The 19308-nt window shown below is 42.0% G+C and overlaps 2 protein-coding genes across 3 annotated transcripts in view; both read right to left on the bottom strand.

Annotated features, from left to right (window-relative positions):
- LOC106035502 (chemokine-like protein TAFA-4) overlaps positions 1-10780 on the bottom strand; it is a 60861-nt gene extending 50081 nt beyond the window's left edge. Inside the window, exons 1-2 of the mRNA XM_013180372.3 lie at positions 8918-10780; positions 2109-2245 (exon numbers count right to left, since the gene is read on the bottom strand). Coding sequence (XP_013035826.3) covers positions 2109-2245; positions 8918-9178 — 398 coding nt within the window. The 5' untranslated portion in view covers positions 9179-10780. The remainder of the gene's footprint in view (positions 1-2108; positions 2246-8917) is intronic.
- Positions 1-19308, bottom strand: part of EOGT (EGF domain specific O-linked N-acetylglucosamine transferase) — a 116534-nt gene that overhangs the window by 50081 nt on the left and 47145 nt on the right. For both annotated transcript variants that reach the window (XM_067002917.1, XM_067002918.1), the window contains exon 23: positions 2109-2245. The gene's annotated coding sequence lies outside the window, so the exon portion shown is untranslated. The remainder of the gene's footprint in view (positions 1-2108; positions 2246-19308) is intronic.

Here is a 19308-nt window from a genome sequence, read left to right as displayed (position 1 = left end):
GAACTAAATACCGCTATGAAAGCGGTGATGTTAGTCTGTAGTTAATCGGCACTCTGGAATTTGGACAAGCCTATCATAAGCATGCTTATTTGCACCAAACAGTCCTTTGAGAACTTTTCCCTTCAGATTCCAGCTCTGATTCTTCCATGTACTTCCTAAATAATTTATTGGTATATCTTTATGATACCTGAAACTGTTCAGCTAGTCAGATCATTCAAGTGCTGAACAGCCTGACAGATTTAAAAAAATTTGAAAATTAAATATATATATATATATATATAATGCCTTAACTCCACTGTCAAAGGCAGGTGAAGCACTTCAGTCCTGTTTTAAATTTGACCACCATCTGCAAGTGAAGCCAAAATAGGCCTCACATTTTCTCATCTAGAAGTGCTTGCTTTTCTCTTTTGCACATCACCAAACAATACTGTTCTCAGCATGTATTAGCGGTAACATTGATAAAGTCCAAACAAATCACTTGTTAATAACAAAAGTTAGAGGTCAAAAACCCATTGTAAATATATTTTAGCAACAAACACTATTTTGCACTTGTGAAACAAAACCTGAATGAAAAACCCAGCATCTTCAGCTGTCCTTGTAGACTTCACTCTAACCCATAAACTTTTTTTTTAAAGCTCTGCAAATGTTGTGGAAAAAAAAAAAACACACCATGCCTATAGTTTTAAGAAAAAAATCATTTAAAGAAGCTACATTTTAAGGACTAATTTGGGGAAAATGGACTTTTCCTTTTATTAAGTAGACGCTCTGTTTTGAGCCCAATATATTGCCACCCTAAACACAAAAGAACAGGTGTAGGAAGAAACAAACTGAGATTCTTTAAAAAACAGCGTACGGGAGTCTTCTACAAGCATGAAGTAACCTTTTACAGAGCACTACCAGGCTAATTCAGAGCACCTACTCTTCAGCTAATAAACATGGGCCTAATTCATCTCTCGCACCCAGTGAACCACATAAAGTGGTGCAGTTAACCACATAAAAGTGGTGCACATAAACCAGTGCAGTTAACGGGGTTGAGTCACTGTGAAACCAGCACAAATGTTGCTATTGCTGTTTATCTTAGTCTAAGTAAACAGCCCAATAGGCTTTGATTTTCAGAATTTAGTCGCCCAAATCTTCCCAAGGTAACATCATTTTCTTGAGGAGACAGCTGAATTTAACCCTAATTTTCTTTCTTCCTTCATGAGAATAGTGACACCTTGCACCTCATGCACCAGTTACCACTAAATAGGAAGTCATGATTTGCTCATTTTGCAACACTATCCCTCAGTTGCTCTAAACACAAATACAGAAATCTGATCCAGGTATCAGTGGACAGCCCAGCTCTGGTATCACTGTGTAGTAACATAACAAAGACAGTGACCTTTCTTCAGGTGTCCTGAGGCATGAAAGCAGGATTTAATCCTTGGAATTAAATACCAGAGATCAGAAATTCTCAGCATACCATTTCTGGTGTGAGTTGATGAAAGGGACAGGTATTTGGCCCCAAATCATGCACTGGCAGCTCAACAACTCCTATTTCAGCATGTAAGTGAACCCAGGTGTTCCCACCATTCCCAGTACAGGAGCAAGCCTGGTCTCACTGGAAATGTATGCTGACAATCTCAAAAGTTCTTCCAGATTATGAAAATCTGACTCCTTTGAAGCCATGACCCTAATGTCAGATAGGGAATAGGAAACCATGTTTAATCAGGTTAACAAGGTAACCCTAGCCCTTTGTAACTATATTCAAACCCAGGAATAAATACTTCACTAGAAAACACAGATATATCCAAAGTGAAAGGCTGCTAAAACCAACCAGTGTCATTAAAATGATGTAACACTTGCAGACTTCAGTCTGTATTGCAGGTAGACAGGACACAAGTCTTCAGCCTACTAGTATAAAGAAATACAGGGGGATCTTTAAAAGGACAGAGAGAAAATGAAGTTTGGCAGACAGACGCAACAAGGGGTGCTGGGCCCTTCAGATTCAGTGGGCTGCCACTCTCAGAAATGTCAAGCCTTCGTTCTCTGTTGGATTAAAGTGGATATTGTTGCTAACCAGAACAGCAAATCTTCAGTGTCATTTGAAAGATAAAAAGTGTTCTTACCTTGGGGACTTTGCAAGAATTTTGTTCCAGTCAAACACAATTATTTCAGTGTGTTTTTCATAGTTATTCCAGATTCCCATTTGCGGCTGCAAATAAGCCTTTCTGCATTTCAGAATTTTTTCCTTCACTTTGGGGACCTACAAAGAAAGCCATATTACACTGCAATTAATGTCTAGAATGATGCTGTAAAATAGATCTTCGTTATCAAAATCATTGTTTCACACTGCCATCTACAGTACAATCCAAGGCAAAAGGCAGCAGTCACACTGCTCTTTTCACTTGTTTCCAGGAACACAGAGAAACAGTGATAAGACAGCTCTGAAATATCACTATATTAACTAAAAGCAGAGTTCACTCCACTGGAAATTACAAACACAATGCACACTGCTTACTGCATCCTTACAGCCATGTGCCTCTACACAAATGCTGTGGGAACTGTTAGATCTAGAAAAGACACCACCACAGTGCAAACAGATTTCCACATGATTACTTGAAACCTCCGACAAATTGAACTAGAGGTTATTAAAGACAGGGTGAAATCCTTCACTGTCTTCGTAAAGATCTGGCCAAGGATTCCAGCTACCTCGGGAGCAGAGGGTCTGTAGGGCTGCATCTGTAGGATTGTGTCTGTGTCATCAATGTATTATGGCTCCCTCCGATGCTTTTGGCTCCCGGCATCACATCTCATGCCAAGCCCACCTGTATCCAGAAGCTCCATTTCCAAGTCGCTACGTGGAGACAGTTTTGCAGCAGTACTGACGCACGTTCCACAGAATAATGAGCTCAAACACTCCATTTCATAGGCATTCGAGTCTCTTTGCTTTTATTGTTTATATTTGTTCTCTCACTTCTATCCCTGGGCTCAACTTGACCTTCTGCTATTGAAAACATGACACAGTGCAATTTGTGAGAGTAATAATAATGTGGTCTTCACTGACAGAGGGATCACAATAACCTTTTCTCATCTTCTCCTGCCACTCCTTTCATTTCACTCTTCCATTGATCAATTAGAAATTTGCTTTTAAGAAAGTTACACTATCACATTGGAGGGCAAAGCATCTCTGGGGTCATAAAGGCAGGTTAGCAGACACCTTTCAGGAGCTTAGGACAGGAAAGCCCCTGGCTTCACACACACAGTTCCTTTCTGTTCAGGACACCATGAGAAACCAGAGTAATTGATGGAATTAAAGAAGTACCAGGCCAGCAATCTATAATTAATCACATTTTACTCTGTCTTCATTTTCCAATATAGAGTTTCAGAATGAGCCAAAATTGTAACACAGCACTTATAATCAAAACAAAATGTGAGTAAAGAGATGTCTTAAGACAAAGCACTACCATCCAATACTAAGCCTCTTATTATTAGCTCTTTTACATGTAATATTAACAAAAAATCACTGTGCCTGAAAAGATTTATAGAGGGAAAAAAAGAAGCAAACAAGCTTTTCAATATAGTACTGAATGACTGAGGTGGTTGTGCAGTACTTTTTTATCCCTTTCATAATAGGGTAGATAGATGAATACGTTCTTACAGTGTTCTTGTAGAAATCAATATTTCGATAAACTAAATTGGGTTTGGGTGTTTCTTTTTTCCGCAACTTTTATTAGAGAGAAGGACAAAAAAAAACTTTAGATGCACCTACAGGTAAACACTAACTTTAGTGTAACCTGTTCTGTAAACACATGTTAAACACTGGTTAAGTACAAGGAAGCATTGATTATTCTAAGTCATTCTGACTAAATGGATACAGCATAGAAGACAGATAATACTACCACCAGCATATCTTGGGGCTTTCTGATGCCTTGCAGGCAGCAATATTTTTTAAGAGAATGAGGTTGTTTGAGGGAACTGTAAGGCAAACTGTTACAGTGCAATTCTGAGTCTGAGATACAGCTGTTTCGTTTCAATAAAACATGGAGAACAGAACAGAAATGAGAGTCTCGCCTGGTTAATAACAGTGAAAGGAATTCCAGGCTTCTCACGACGAAACCATCTTTTGTGCGTGTTTTGTGACCGGTGGTTTTAATGCCGGCCCCCGCATCGTTTCAGGGTGTAGCGCTGCTTTGGAAAGAAGAGCTGCCTATTTGCAGAGTGCACAAACAAGCGAATCACTCCTGACCTGCTGCACCAAGAGCTCTGCTGGGGCAGCGGGGCCTGCGAGGGCAGCCACCCACCCTCCCGCTGGCCACCTGCAGCCAAACCCTGCAAGCAGCTTTAAAACAATAAAGATCAGCATCGCCTCCCAAGAGGCGCCAACAGCGTCTGAAAACAACCCGTGCTTTGTGGATGAAGTCCTTGACCTCAGCGGAGGAGGGTAAATTTACTCAGGAAGGATTTGAACAGAAGTTACCCATGGAAAGCAACCTCAGAAAGAAAGGGGTTGTTTTTATACCCTGAGCTCTAGCCAGGAGACAGTGGAACCCCCAGCACCATCTCTACCCAAGCTCTAAAAATGAAGGGAAGGAGGAAGGGTGCAAGAAGGGCCCCATGCTCGCAGCATTTACACATGGGCTGGCCGCGAACAGCTCCTGCTTTGCACGTCAGTCACTCCAGTCCCTGCTTCAGCTCTCCTGGCTCAGCATTTAGGGCATCTGCACACCCAAACTAAGTTTCTGGGATCTGGTATCCAAAGGAAATTGCAAGGGCCATTTATGTTCTGGGACTACAGGACTGCAGCCTGTCTCTGTGGCCCCACACTCCAGTAAAAGGGGTACAAATAGCATTGTCCTACGCCAGAGAAGCATTTCAGGAGCAGCTACAATAAAAGTCTCAAGTTATTTGGTAATTGCATGGGCGCTATATAATTCCTTTGGCAGATGGAATAAGATAGTATTTTAAAGTAGGTACTATTTCCTACCAATATTTACACGTTGTAAAATACTTCTTACAGCTACTTTCTGTAAAGGATAAATTACCAAAGCATTTTAAGCCATCTCTTATAATAAGCTATTAAATAATTTAGAGGATCTCCGTCCATTAAATATTTAAAAGGCCTTAATTTCTCCATTCTCAGTAATTCCTCGTTTAAACCAAAGACAGCACATCCCTTAAAAGACTTTTTCTGTAAAATCACAGCTAAGAAGGAAGCAGATGTATGCACCACACATCTCACGGGGCAAGGCACCAGCCACAGAGCTTGAACCCCCTGCCATCCCTGTTAAACTCTGGTGTCCTGCAGTTTCTTAGAAGAGAAAAAATAATCCGTTTGTTTAATTTAAAAGCGCCGTTGCTTGAGTCGGAGGGGAAATGAAGATGAAATTGATGGAAAAAAAAAACAGCAAACGCCTCCCTGTCAATTTCCACCTGTCACCATCAGCTCCCCCACACAGAGGGCCGGTTGTGGGGCTAAGTGACTACAGACCGGGTGGGCACTGACCACCCTTCTACCCCACAGAAACACTTTGCCCCCCCGGGCCCGGGGGCAGGCGGCTCCCCTGAGGGGAAGGCGGCTCCCCTGAGGGGAAGGCGGCGCCCATGGCGGCTCACGGCCGCCGGTGGTCGGCGGGGACATGGCGGCGCCGCCCTGCGCTGAGGGGCCCTGAGGGGCGAGGCGGGCGGGCAGCGGCTCTGCCGTGTGGTGCTGCTGCCCTCTGGCGGCCCCTCGGCGGCTCAGCCGGCCCCGGCCTGCCACAGGATCCAGCGGGGAGCTGTGGGGCACGTCCCGTTCTGTCACGACTCAGAAATCTCATTAAAGCCCATCCGGACACCCTGCACCCAGTGCTCCGTGGCAGCCAGCTCGTTGTCCCCTGCTGAGCCCTCCGAGGGATTCCTCCAAGGCTGCTGCAAAGCCTCTCATCTGCAAGCACTCCTTTGTGCGAGAATGAGCTGTCCATGCAAATTAAATTTTGTCATTAATCATACTAGCACGCTGCTGTCACCGCATTCCTCCGGTCACCCTCCCCTCCGGAGCCACGCTGCTGTCCGCTGCGTGAGGAGACGGGGCTGAGGGCTGCCCCACAGGCTGCTCCCCTCTCCCCCAGGTCCTCTATGAGCCCCCAGAATTTTTTCCACAGGGAAATAATTCTTCAGGTCGCAGCCACCAGTGAGTTCGGCTTGATCTGAAGATTTCAAGTGGCAGTAAATTCACCACAGCCCAGTTATCCCAACAGTTAATTAACCTCACTCTAAACACTGCACCTTATTCCTAATCTGAACTTGTCCAGCTTCTGCTTCCAGGCACCTGATTTCGTTAGGCCTTTTTTTCCTTCTCCTCTGCTATCAGGTACCGCTGTCCATACACGCCACTTGCAGCCTGAGGGCAAGCCTTCACTGAGCAAACTTCACATAAGTTAGATGGAAGAAGCCTCTCCTCGGAAGTTTTGCACTATTAAAACCATCACGTAGCTCTTCTCTGCATTGCTGCTGATTTCTCAGCGTCAGGTTTTCTGAAGTGAACATCAGAAGGTAAAGTAACCAGAGATGGTCTTCATTAATACCACGAACAGAGGTAACAAGCTTTCCAGATTGTACCTAATGTACCATCCAGCTCCTCTTTCCAGCTGGTGCACCACACGGGGACAAGCCTGGTTCTTAAAGGTCTCAGTTCTGCCCATCCTTACTCACATTAACAGCTACGCCAGGCAAACTGAGAATGGACACAAAGCTACGCACGTAGTAACACGAGATCACTGTCAGTGCAGGAAAGCAAATCTTTTATTGGGACCAGTTGCTGTATCCTTCACTCCCAGAGACAACATCAACTTTTCTGCTGCATTTTCTTCCCTGTGAGTATCACTGAGGGAGCCCTGGTCACATCAAGGTCCTTAGCATAAAGCAAGCTGAAGTAAGAAGGCTCTTCAGACAATAAGAACATTAGCTAATCGAGGGGGCACCAAACTGCAGGTGTGCTTACTCACTTTTAAGAAAGCCAGGCATGTAAAATTCCCTGGGAGACAGTGGCAGTTCCCAGCACCTCTCAGACATCATCAGGCTCCTAACAGGCTTCACCTGCAATTTCTGAAGTGCTTTTTTATGACATCAGCCTCTGCTGGTGGCCCCTCCGTCTGTCACCACAAGTCAGCACTTTCCACAGGAATGTTTCAAATCCTGACTTAACAGTAACTGAGGGAGGCAGGGAGGAAAATAAAACAGTACTGTGAGAGCTAAAGGAAATAAAACTCATGGTTTCATAAGAAGAGAGTACTGAACTGCTGTTATATCCACATAGCATGAGGCATTGACCCCACCAGCAGTGGGGCCAGCCACACAGACATCCTGTGTGCCATATGTCTAGGTGAGATGTGTCTGTCTTCATCAGCATTCAGAGCTCTCTCTAGGGTATGTGTCTTCACTATCTCCTTTAGAGGTGAGATAAACCTCCCATACATTGTGGACATGTTAAGAGAACAACCTGGGAGGGTTGTAAAAATGTGCCAAGGACTCCCTAATTCTCCATCTCAAAAGGTGTACTCTTCCCCAGTTAATTCTAGAGAGTAAGAAGTTGAGTTGTGTGGATCCTCTGCTGGAAAGCATTCCTAGACACGTTTTTAAGTGGGAGTTTGTAGCCTTCAAATTTAATCTGGTAGAGCTCAGGGCACACAGAAGCAGTAACAGTAGCATGCAGAATCAGAAAACAAATTCAAGCAAGGGATTGAGGGTGAGAACTAGAGGACTTCTAGAAGCTCTCAAGTTCACAGAGTGTAAGGAGGAGCTTGAAATCACAGCCGTTGCCACCTCTGCTGAGGCAAAACTAGTCAGGTATCTACTTAGAATCTGATGCAGTGCAAACTACAGGGCCTAGTTCAGGTCTCCTCCAGGCAGGGGAGCAGTAACTTTTTCAAGTACATTAACTCGAGCACCTGTGATCCCCAGAACACAGTTTTCAATTGTATTTACATGGCAAGTATAACTAGCAGACAAGTTATACTGGCACGAATAACTACTCACTTCCAGGCAAAAAGTATGCTCTCTGTGTATGAGAAGATCATATACATGAGATAGAATCTCATTTAGAAATGGAGCTTTTAGGAAAAACATTTTAGAACCTGCTCTCTCATCTCAAACTGAGCCAACATCTTTCCTTCAGGAAAAATTCTGCCGAGACCAACAGGACTACTCAGAAACTAAAGTACAGCTATTATAGCTGTAAAGCAAAGACAGAATATACCCTTTTCTCCATATAGCATTATTTATTATTCATCACCAGCCTACAAAGAACGCTGCTGCCAAAGTAAACACGTGAAGTGGTAAGTATTTTTATCAAGGTTTCATTTTTAAGGTTGCACAGACTTCCCAACTTGGACAGCAAACACAGGATATCACCTCATTACAGCCCAGAGTTTCAACCCTTTCAACTACATTTATCAGAGAGAATTTTTCATTGTGATTATCCAGGTTCTTTCAGGCCCTCGCTGCAGCCTGTAAAACAGCTCAAAATCTTTCCCACCCCCTGGTGTATGGCCTACTTAAGAGATGGGAAGAATTGCAGTTGCTGCATTCAAGAAAGCACAGGAATTGCCTCAACCCTGTTCAAAGAGGAGGCAGAGTGGAGGCAGTGCCCTGCTCCACTCCCAGCTGACCTCCGAGGAGCAGAGCAGTACCCTTGTAAAGCAGGCAGCACACTGAGAAACACAGAGAAACAGGTCTTCGAAATAAATCTCTCAGCAGAACATTTCAGACAAAGCAAATATGCATTTTCCCCTACTATAAACTTTGCCTACCAGGTAGCAAAGCAGTAAAGTGGTTGCACAGATTATCTCAAGCAGTAATGACACTGTTTCTCATACCCTGGATTGATGTAGGAATTTGATTCACTTCTCCCATAGAAGTAAAAGATAACAGATCCATAGCTACAGAGCAAATCACTCACCATGGACCCAGGTGGGCTGGCCGGTGTTTCTGCAGAGTTCACTTGGACAAGGGATGGAATTGAGAAAGGGGCCCCGTGTCCGTTTGTGCCTCTGGATAAGGCACTGGGTCCCAGACCTGCCTGCTTTCTGCCTTGCTGTGCAGCCAGGCCAGGGCTCACATGCAAGAAGCAGATGATCATCAGCTGCAAGTCACCATTCAAATTAAGAACAAGAGGCGACCCCAAGGAAACTGCATGGCAATTAAAAGATTCAGAAAGCATGATCAGTGAAGAAAATTTGAAGTAGCTGTGCTCGTTTGCTGAAGAAAGTGTTTATGAGAGACATAACAACTGTCTCCTCAAAGAGGTCTGCTTTATAGAAGAGTGTGATTTAAAGAAGTGTTTCTCTGTAGCTATTGCAAATACCATAAAAAATTGTTATCAGTTGCAAAGATAGTTTAGTGTGTGCACGGGGGGAAACTTTCTATCTAAGTGTGGGAAATGAGTGGAACAAGCTGCTCAAAGGACTCATGGAGTCTGCTGCACTGGAGTTGTTTTAACTTACCACTTTAACACCTACAGGATTGCCAAAGCTCCCTTCTGCACACATAGGGTGGGATTACATGATGCTCAGGGGCTGTACGGGGACTATGTTCCCTTTATGCCTCAGAACCCTGACCGCAGACAGTCATCAAGCATACATTTGTCAGAAGTTATTGGAGGAAAATAGTGGCAGAAAGAAACTAAAAACACCTACATCTATTTGATTTTTCCATGCAGACCTCTGAGTCTGAGAAGATCTATGCAACTAAGTCTAGTTCTTTGCAATTCTACTGCATTAGAGTATTATTTTATCTTCCTGTTCTCTAAAACACCTCACTCATGGTAAATAGTTACAGCACGTCTCCTCATGCTTCCCCCCAGGTCCCCACCAGGCATGACGCTGACAGGGTCTGTCCATTTCTGTGTCACCAGTGTAGTCTGATCTCTGCTTTCATTTCAGTTCATGAAACTCTCCTCCAAGAGAAAAGCACAGAACAGCTCGATTTGCTCTTAGAGTGCAAACGTGCTTTATGAGCAGTGGATGCACATTGGCTGATGAAGAATCCCAACTGTCTGGGTATATGGGATAATTGTTCCACTTGGGACTCATTAGCTAATTGTTAAAAGATTCTAATGAAAAGCATTTCATAAATACAGCACTAAATTTCCAGAAGTGTAATTATGGACTGAACACACATTTTTAGCACCTGTGTTATCAACTACACAAGCCAATAGCAAAATATCTTGTGCTGTGCTATTTCTGTTTGCGCTCTCAGTCACAGGGTAGTGCACAGGATAACTACCAGCAAATTGAAAGGCAGCATTTTTAATATTCCTATTTTTGTACAAAGATAGCACAGTCAGCTTGAGATTGGTTGGAGATTCTGCCAGCATACAGAATCTCTTATGGCAATAGCGAAGAACAAAACTTGGATGGGAGGGGAAAAGCACAGACCAAGGAGAGCTATAAGCCAGCTTCTAGATCTTTTATTGTCACTTGACTACAGTACCCCTGGGCAATCTTTTTACTTGGTATTAGAAAATGTTTTCTTATCAAATCCTGCTCCTCAAATTATTTTACAAAATCATTACTTCCTCTACTGAATGGGCAAATTCCGGATCCAGGTACCTGACCTGTCAATTCAGGAACTGTTATTGTAAATTAATTAATTAATATCATTCCCCATTTTCTGTAATTCAGTGATAGAGACAAAACATTGCTAATATGCCAGCAAAGCGTTTGTGTGGCATGAAGATTTGGAACTAGATCAATAAAACAATTGCATTTTAAAGAAGAACCCAATCTTGTTCAATCTTTGTCCTAGTTAAATAAACAAAAGCATGTTCAGAACCAGTCTCAAAGTTTGTATTTACCTTACTCTGGCTTGGCAGCACCATGCTGGATGGAAGTACTGACCATCACGGAGGGCATCCCCACTGTACACAGCTCTGTCGGAGCTGGGGGTAACAGCTTCTATTCCAACACTGACTGCACAGTCTTTAAGTGCTCAACCTTGTATCCTGGAGAAGTATCTGCTGTTTGGAGCTAACTGGAGCACCACCATCACTGTATGGGCACAGCACAGCTGGGTTTAACTCTCATTGAGTTCGAGAGACCTGGGTGAGGTGGTAGCTGTACCCATTTGTATTGTGCTTTTCAGGTACCAGGAGTCTCATAAGGTTTTCTGCATCCTGACGAGAGCCTACTACTAAGTCAAAAAGAAGAATGAGCAGATATCTGTTAATTATCTCCTGAGCCATTGGTCCTGTAGCACTGGAATCAATGTGACATTGCCAGAAATAAAAGCAAATTTTGAAAGTGGAAAGACCTCAGAAAGAGGAATCGCTTTTGATGTGTAAGCAGCGTGCCCTAACTGGGTTAGTTTCCCCAGCAGATCACTGGCATGTACATGGAGTGACTCTACCTTTCCCCTACATGCCCTTGTCTTTCCCCTTGAAACCAGAAAAAAAATCCCTGTATCAATATGAATACAGCAGGTAATGCACTCTCTCCCAGGTATTTTCATTTCCAGCAGTACCTGTTGCTGCATGCCCTGAAATAAGAGAATTTCACAAGTCCCGTTATTTACATTCTGCTTCCTCCTCCCCCAGAAATGATTGCCGTTGTCTCTTCCCCTTCCAGCCCAATCCTTCAGGCCTCCTTCTCCGTCCCTCCTCAGCCCTATTTCTTGTTTACATAGCAGCTCTTCGTGCTCCTCTGGGAAGCTCGCCTGCTTGGCAGCAGCGTGTGAGAGCATCAGGAGAAGGGCTGGCAGGCAGGGAAAGAAACCCCACTGGAGTTCATGCACCGATCAATAGCGAAAGAAGGTCCCCCCATTTAAAGGAGGTTAATCATCTACTGGCTGCTGTTTTCATCCTTTTACAGGCACGAGGAAGCCAGACAGAGCTCTGAAAAAGGAGCACACCTCGAAAGGAGAACAGTTTTAGACTCCTTATCACTGCTGAGACAGGGTTGCAGCAGCCACAGCAAGCTGGCGCTGCTTTTCAGAAGCAGTGAGAAGGGTGTCAGCATGGTGTTTACCTCTCGAGCACCTGAAGTGACGAAGGAGAGACAGAAGCAGGGTCCTCCTTCTGGTACCTGTCACAGCTGAGGGAACAGCATGTTTCCATACAGGAGGCTCAACCAGCTACCCCGACTGGAAGGAGACCACAGCCAGACTTGGAATGAGTAACAGCATGTCCTCTTCGGGGATGAAGCTAGAAACTTTCTCCTTTCTTGAAAAAAGACAGTTTTCACAGAGCTCAGAGAAGGCTGAACCTTAAGGTTTTCAGTTCCCAATCTGCCTAGGATGGATTTTTGTTTCTGTATTGCCCTTTCACTCATGCACAAGCCACCTCATGATCACATAACTGTGTGTGATTGATGGGAGGAGCTGGGAGGAGGGTAAGTGGCGTAATTTTGCTTATGCTTTGAAATGCTCAGGGTTGGAAAAGAAGTATGAGATCCCCTCACTTTCCCATGATTATGATTGCCTTAAAAATGCGAGATCTGTTGAAAGTAATAAATTGTTGACTGTTTGTTTAGTTTCAGGGTAGACAACAATCAGCTTTTAATCAATTTTTCATCACCACTGGAGAGCTATTAACTCTCTTAGAATAATTAGAAAAGAAAAATTTCCTCTAATTATTTTTATCCATGAAGTGAGACTTCATGAATAAAATCTCAAGACTCACAGACACACACACACACAAACACACCACCTAGGTGGCACATTTATTTCACTTATTTAGCATGAGATACCGTTTGCCAGAGAGATGGGAAAGAAAAACCAGAACCCTATGTATATTTTTCACAAAGACTGACTCAGCAAGCGTTGTCCAAAGCTTTATCTCAGCCTGTGGCGAGCACTGGTTGACTCACACACCTTGTCACAGCAACTTTCCAGCAGCTTTCCCCACCAATAATCCCATGACAATATACCCTCAGCATGCCTCCTTTACTTCAACCTTTTTGCCAGATGCACCCTTACACCAGCACACCGGGTGTAGCTCAAATGCAGCTGTCCTTACAGGAAGACAAGTTCACGAGTGCTTCACTAGATCCCAAGACAAGTTTTCAACAGATATTTGCCAGATGGTGATGGGGTGGTGACCAAAGTCTTACATTTTCCTAAGTTACAGTTAAGAAGCAAGCAGTCTTTGGTAGGAAGACTGGGAGACAGACATGCTTTATTGTTATATTGCAGGAAACCCGTCCTCAAACCCAAGAAAAGATGCCCTTCTTGATGGTAGGCATGAGTCAAAAATAATTCTCAAATCTAGTAAGAGCTACCTGAACAAAAAAGTAATGGACTGTAAAAAGCAGATCAGACTGGCTTATGGATTTTAAGGGACGAACAACTAAAGTGTGTGAGGGACTGAGCTAATTAAATACTCCCCAATCAGGACCACAGTGACTGCATTTTATTTTATTTTTTCAATTTCCTATTGGAGATGAATTGTGATTCACTTTAAAAAGGGATTCTTCTTGTAAATCGATCAGTGTTAGACCCATTTGACCTACTAGTGTCTCTTTAAAGATTGATGAACTGAAACACAAAAGTGAAACTCTCTCATTTTAACTGTTCCCATCTGAATTTCCTGCACGATGAGATACATTTTTAAAGAGTCCCGTGGAATGGTTACATCATGAATCAAATTTTTCAGATTATTGCACAAAGGATTTCCATAGCCTGGCAATACGCAAGGCAACCACACAACCTGAAAGAAAGCAAGGATAGTCACAGGGCTGTTTTAGATGAAAATCTGCAGTTATTAAAAATGCACTACATCTCAGGGATCATAGTAGGAATTTCGTAGGCCTTTCACTTTAACACTGATTACTAATTAGATGCAAAACAGAACTAATGGAGGAAAAAATAATAAGATCTAGAAAATCACTTACTAGATTTACTTTTCCCCCTCTCCGTGTGAAACCCTTTTCTTGCAAATGACAAGCTTCTTGGCCACGATTAGCACAACCACGATTAAGGTGATGGCTTTGAGCAAATAGGATAAATACTTGAGTAGTTCTGTTCAGCTTCATTCAAATTGTTTAATTTTTAGGAGGTGTTTGTGAGTATGAAGAGGTTTATAGCATCTTTATAGCAGAAATGCAGCATAACTTGCTTCATATACAGACACTACTGCTTAAAACAGAGTAAACGTCCAGTGGGGGTGTGGTTTATCATTTTAAATTATTTTTTGCACTCAAGCCAAAAACAGTTGGGTTCTTAAGCCATGATTTTGTCCTTCTTAATTTGACTCAAGCGTACAGGACTTCCTCATTATTTCTCTGCTCGCAGTACCACCATCCAACTTATTACCTGCAAGGCGCAGTATCACATGAATAATCTACTGCCTTTTGAACCTGAGGGCCTCAACATCTGATCTCTGAGAGTATGAAAAATTTCAAATTTAATAATGGAATATCCCTGTGATAGTCACTCTAACTGGAAAGTAATAGCTTCTGAAGCTTCCTGTTTTCCGTTCGGAAGGATTTAGGGTCAAATAGGTCAGCCGATGACAGCGCATCCTCCTCCAGCAAAGATGCACAAGTGTGGAGATGAAGAGCAGGCTGTCTATCGCATGGAGAGCCAAGGTCTGCATGCTCTGTGTCAGCATTCAGGCTAGAAGCATGAGTGTTGTACTGAGGGGACAGCAGACTGGGGTTCAGCATTGTCATTGTTGCTCCGTGCTTGGATCTGTGCTGGGCTAGCTGAGCTCTCTGCATACAGCACTCAAGCCTGGATTAAGCACCAGGACCCCTTGAAGGTCTCCTCCACCAGAGACCACCCATCTTCTGACATCCATGTCCCAGCTGCAGAACCACTACCATACCCCGTGTCTATATGTTGCACAGCATAGAAAAAAAAAAAAAAAGAAATGGTTCAGGATGAACAGAAAAAATCCCAGCATTGCTCCCCTGGTACAGAAAGACCAATAAGAGTACATCTGCTGTGACTGGGTAAGTTTCAGCTGAATTCGCACAAGTAGCAGAATTTTTTTTTTAAAAAAAAACATCTCCAAGAAAGATCTGCTGAGCACCTTGTAATAAAAATAAAGCCAGACCAGACTTGACAGGTTTGCAGTTAATTTTCCTTGGCTCTTATTTACATCTTTGATCCTGGCAGTCTTTCTCTTCTGAATGAGAAACACGGGCTCCCATTCGTAGTTCCTAACGTAGCAAAATCCATAATGCGGCAGGTGTTTGCTACTCATTTCATTGACATGAGTTTTATGTTTAATCAAAAGCTGAAGCAAGACAAAATGAGTAAAACAAGATAAAGCAAAGCCTGAAGCACCAGTCTATGCTCAACTCTTCACAGTTTGGCAGGGAGCTGCTGGGTAACAACCTCAGAGAAAGATTTGTCTGCCAAGGACCAAATCACCCACTGTGTTGTCAAGTCATCCCATGGATGCTCCTAGACAAAGACATCCCAACAGACTTCTCAGCTTGTGTCCTATGCACCAATACCTTAATTTTAAGGCACTGTCCAATCCCTTCCCATTATAAGCATGGCCTACCCACAGCACACCCTTCCTTTCCATTATCCAACTATGTTTCTTCAAAGAGAGCAGCCAAGGCTGTAGGAGAAGGCAAAATCTGAAAATCTTTGTGAACCATCTAATGTCTCATGCTAGGAAGCTAACAGAGCTGTCTAGAAAATATAGGAATAACTAAATTTCAAAACAACTGTTGGACAATGCAATTGCGACGGAGAGGCAATGACCCAAGGACCTGAAGCAGAAGCTCAGCCATGCTTGTCATATGGTATATTTGTAGCTGCACTGAGATTTGAGAAAATATATTCTGAAAAACAGGATCCTCAAGCTTGAAAAGCGGCATGACTTGGGAGTCACTTAGAATTTAAGCATGAGAATTGTGAAAGTCTTATTCAAGGCACAGTGCTATGCACATCATTATTCCACTGGGGAATCCACCCGTGCAATTTTTGTGGGTGCATGCTGTATTATGTGAGGCGGGGGGGGGGGGAAATGTTTGCAATAGAGAAGGTCATTTATCTATTTATCTGCTCCTTTAATGAGTTCAGCTACCATGTCTTAAGAGAGCAGCTCCTTCTAACAACTCCTCTGGGAGCAGTGGCCACACACAGTTATCATGCCCATGAGAGCACCCAGCCAGTCTGGCACACACTCAGAACCTCACAAACGCCTTTATTCTGCACTACAGAGCCGGTCACCCCATTGCAGCAACAGGATTCTGCACTAACAAGAGATACATGACACCAGAAGAAACACTGGAAGAAAGACGGAGGCCCTAAGACTTCCCCTTTTCATCACGAGTAATTTGTAAAGCTAGTCAAAAAATCGCGAGAGTTTGAGCCTGGTTCTGGTATTCATAGCATGTGATCAAAGAGAAGAATTTGCCAGTCACTGGAAAAACAATCATAACCTACCTTCCACCACTGAAGGCAAAGCCTGTAAATATTACTATTGATCAGAGTAGGACTATTTTCATCAGGATGCATTGCATTGGACATTAAATATCTGCAGAGGCAAGGCCTGGGCAAGCTAACGCTGGAACAGATAGTTCCAAGGATTTAACATTCACAATACATGAGCAATTTGCAAAAGAATAATTCACAGAAGACACAATGAAACCATACTAAAAATTAAAGTATATCAGAAATGGATTTTATGTAATATTCCAGGTTATGTTACAGCATATTGACATGTAAAACAAATTAAAACAGTTAACTCATCTTACTACCTTCCACTGATAATTTTTTAATTAAGTCACTTATCTTTATCTACATATTTAAGAATTTAGATCTTTCATTATTCATCTCTTAAAGAAAATCGATGTTGTCCTGATTTGCTACAGCTCAAACAAGCAAGCAGTATTAGCTAAGATAAGACAGCCTAATAGAAAAATAATTCATTAACTTTATTAACAAGCCCTAAGAAAATGCTACTGAGCAAGTTTTCCTACTCCTAGAAGTCTGAATTATGAACCAAAACTTAATGGCGTTCAGTGTGACTGAAATACACATAACAGATTTTAAAATATATATTTGTAAATAGAATAAGAAAATGGGAAAACTATTAAAAACTATTAGAAGAGTTCAATAATATGTTTTAGAGAGTTCATCCCTAATACTAGGTTATATTATAAAAACCCACTATCAAAAAGCTTCATAGTCAGGAATGAATTAAGAGACTGGAAGCTAATCTATAGCACTGGTTAGATGCGAGTGTCTAAATGCCTGTCCGCTGTACAGCTTCAAACTATTTGCACATCAAAACAGCCCCTGGTTTTACACTTGGGATCCTAAAGCTTTATAAAAGACACCGTGAAAAGAGTAAACTTTGAATCTCGGTTTCTTGAGAAAGCAGACTTTTACTAGTCATCTTAAGTGTCCTTTTCTTCTCAGGGTGACCTTAACTTTCAGATTTGTAAAATGGTTTCCTCTTGTGTTCAACCCTACTGTGTAATAAATTTTAAAAATGACTATTTATCTTCTTTAATATATTAGTCATATGTAGCAGGAGAAGCCTCTGTGGGAATTTTTGCTATTGAGTTTGCTCAAGCTTAAGTCAATGCTGATTTAGAAAAAATAACTTACGCTTAGTAACAAACAATCATGAATATATTTATTGGAATAACATCTTTCCATTCTCCCCCAGCAGCGTGTTTAGTTTATCATTTGCAATACTATGTAACTGTGTATATTTACAGTGACCGAGGCAATTTAAAAGCAATGCCCATCTTACGTCGCCCATCTTATTACACTTCTATAAGCCTGATTCTCTGGTATTTGGAAAACAGATCAGATGGTTCAAAAAAATGTAAATGAAATGCAAATTACCCAGGCAGGTATAAGTTATATTTATTTGTGAAAAGCAAGAATCAGTGCATTGCTCAAAAATTGCCTGTTGCAAAAGTTATATTTAAGCAAGTTTAAATGTTTCTAGATTTTGCCTCGCTAATCATGACCTCAGCTGCTTGCACCATGTAATGACAATAATGAATAAACATGCTGTGCTTATGAAGAACTAGAACCTAACAAGTTGATCAATTGTTAATTCTATAAAGTGACTAAAACGTGTCTCTACTATCAATAAGTAAATCAGCTTCTATCTGTGGGACTAATGCACCTTGTACATATCCTCCAGCTACCCTGCCCTTCTCTATAATAATGTAATTATCAGTTTGGTCATATTTAAGTGCAACCTGAATGAGATTTATTTTATTCTATTTTTGTCTTGAGGGTGGAAAAATAGAAGGAAAAATTGTTTGGCTATTTAAAGACAGACACCACCATTTGTCTGGAGGTTACAGATTTTCCGTTTGCCCTCCAATTAGTAATGCACAATTATTCACTTGAAAACCAATTATTTTAAAATATTATTCTTAAATCCTATGGACTATTATCAGACAGTCATTCCAGAGAAGGTGTCCCTTTAATTATTAAAGCCCTCTGCTCTAAGCCTCTATAACAAAGAATTTGAGCAAAAGACAACAATACTCATTAACTGTAACAGAAGATGTTACTTCTGTAGAAAAAGGCATTTAAAACAAGATCAGTTGGGCTTTATTCAATCTTTAGTTTTTCTCTTAGATGAGGAAAAAACAGAAGATGTATCAGTATTTCAGCCATAATACAATTATTTATATTCCAAATATGCTAATTACAAATAGCTGTCCCTCTCGAGTATATTTCCAAGCAAGATTTAACAGTAATAGTTCATTCATTGCTGAACATTCTCTTCAAGAAGCGCATGGAAAACAGGAAAGAAAAAAAGAGTTTTGCTCAAAACACCCAATTTTCTTCTCATTTCTACAGCCATCTGCAAAGAGGCTGGGTAGAGGCAGCTACCTGTTCATCCACCCAACAGCACGGCTCGGCTCAGCCCAGGGCACAACTAGAGAGCAAACACAACATGAAGCATATGGTCGGTGAACGAAGCCCACCGGCAGGGTAAGTAATTGTATTTAATGTTGCTGCACCTTTTTCAGTGCTATAAACAGTAATTATTCTTGGAGGTTTAGGGCTTCTATGTCTATTCTATTGTTAAACCTAAGTATATATCACAAAAATACATTGGAAACATCTACAGGAAGGAAATGTTCTGGAGGGAAACGCTATTAAGTATGTGGATAAGCTCAATAGCAATTAATTTCTAACAGTTAACGAACCAAATGAACCCATTCATTTCTCAGGTGGAATGTTATACTAATTCTGCCAGAAATTGCCCTGCTTCACCTCAGATCCATCCCTCTGTGTCAATTCGGTGTAGAAACAGGGGGAGAATCCCTCTTACCTGATACTCTCATAAATTAAGAGAACCTGTGCAGCGTTTTAAAAGTAAATTTCCTAACAAAATTTTGGTCTTTTAATTGT

Source organism: Anser cygnoides, chromosome 10, assembly GCF_040182565.1.
Source record: "Anser cygnoides isolate HZ-2024a breed goose chromosome 10, Taihu_goose_T2T_genome, whole genome shotgun sequence".
Classification (NCBI taxonomy): Eukaryota; Metazoa; Chordata; class Aves; order Anseriformes; family Anatidae; genus Anser; species Anser cygnoides.
Note: the sequence above shows the minus strand (reverse complement) of the source record. Positions and strands in the feature narration are given on the sequence as shown.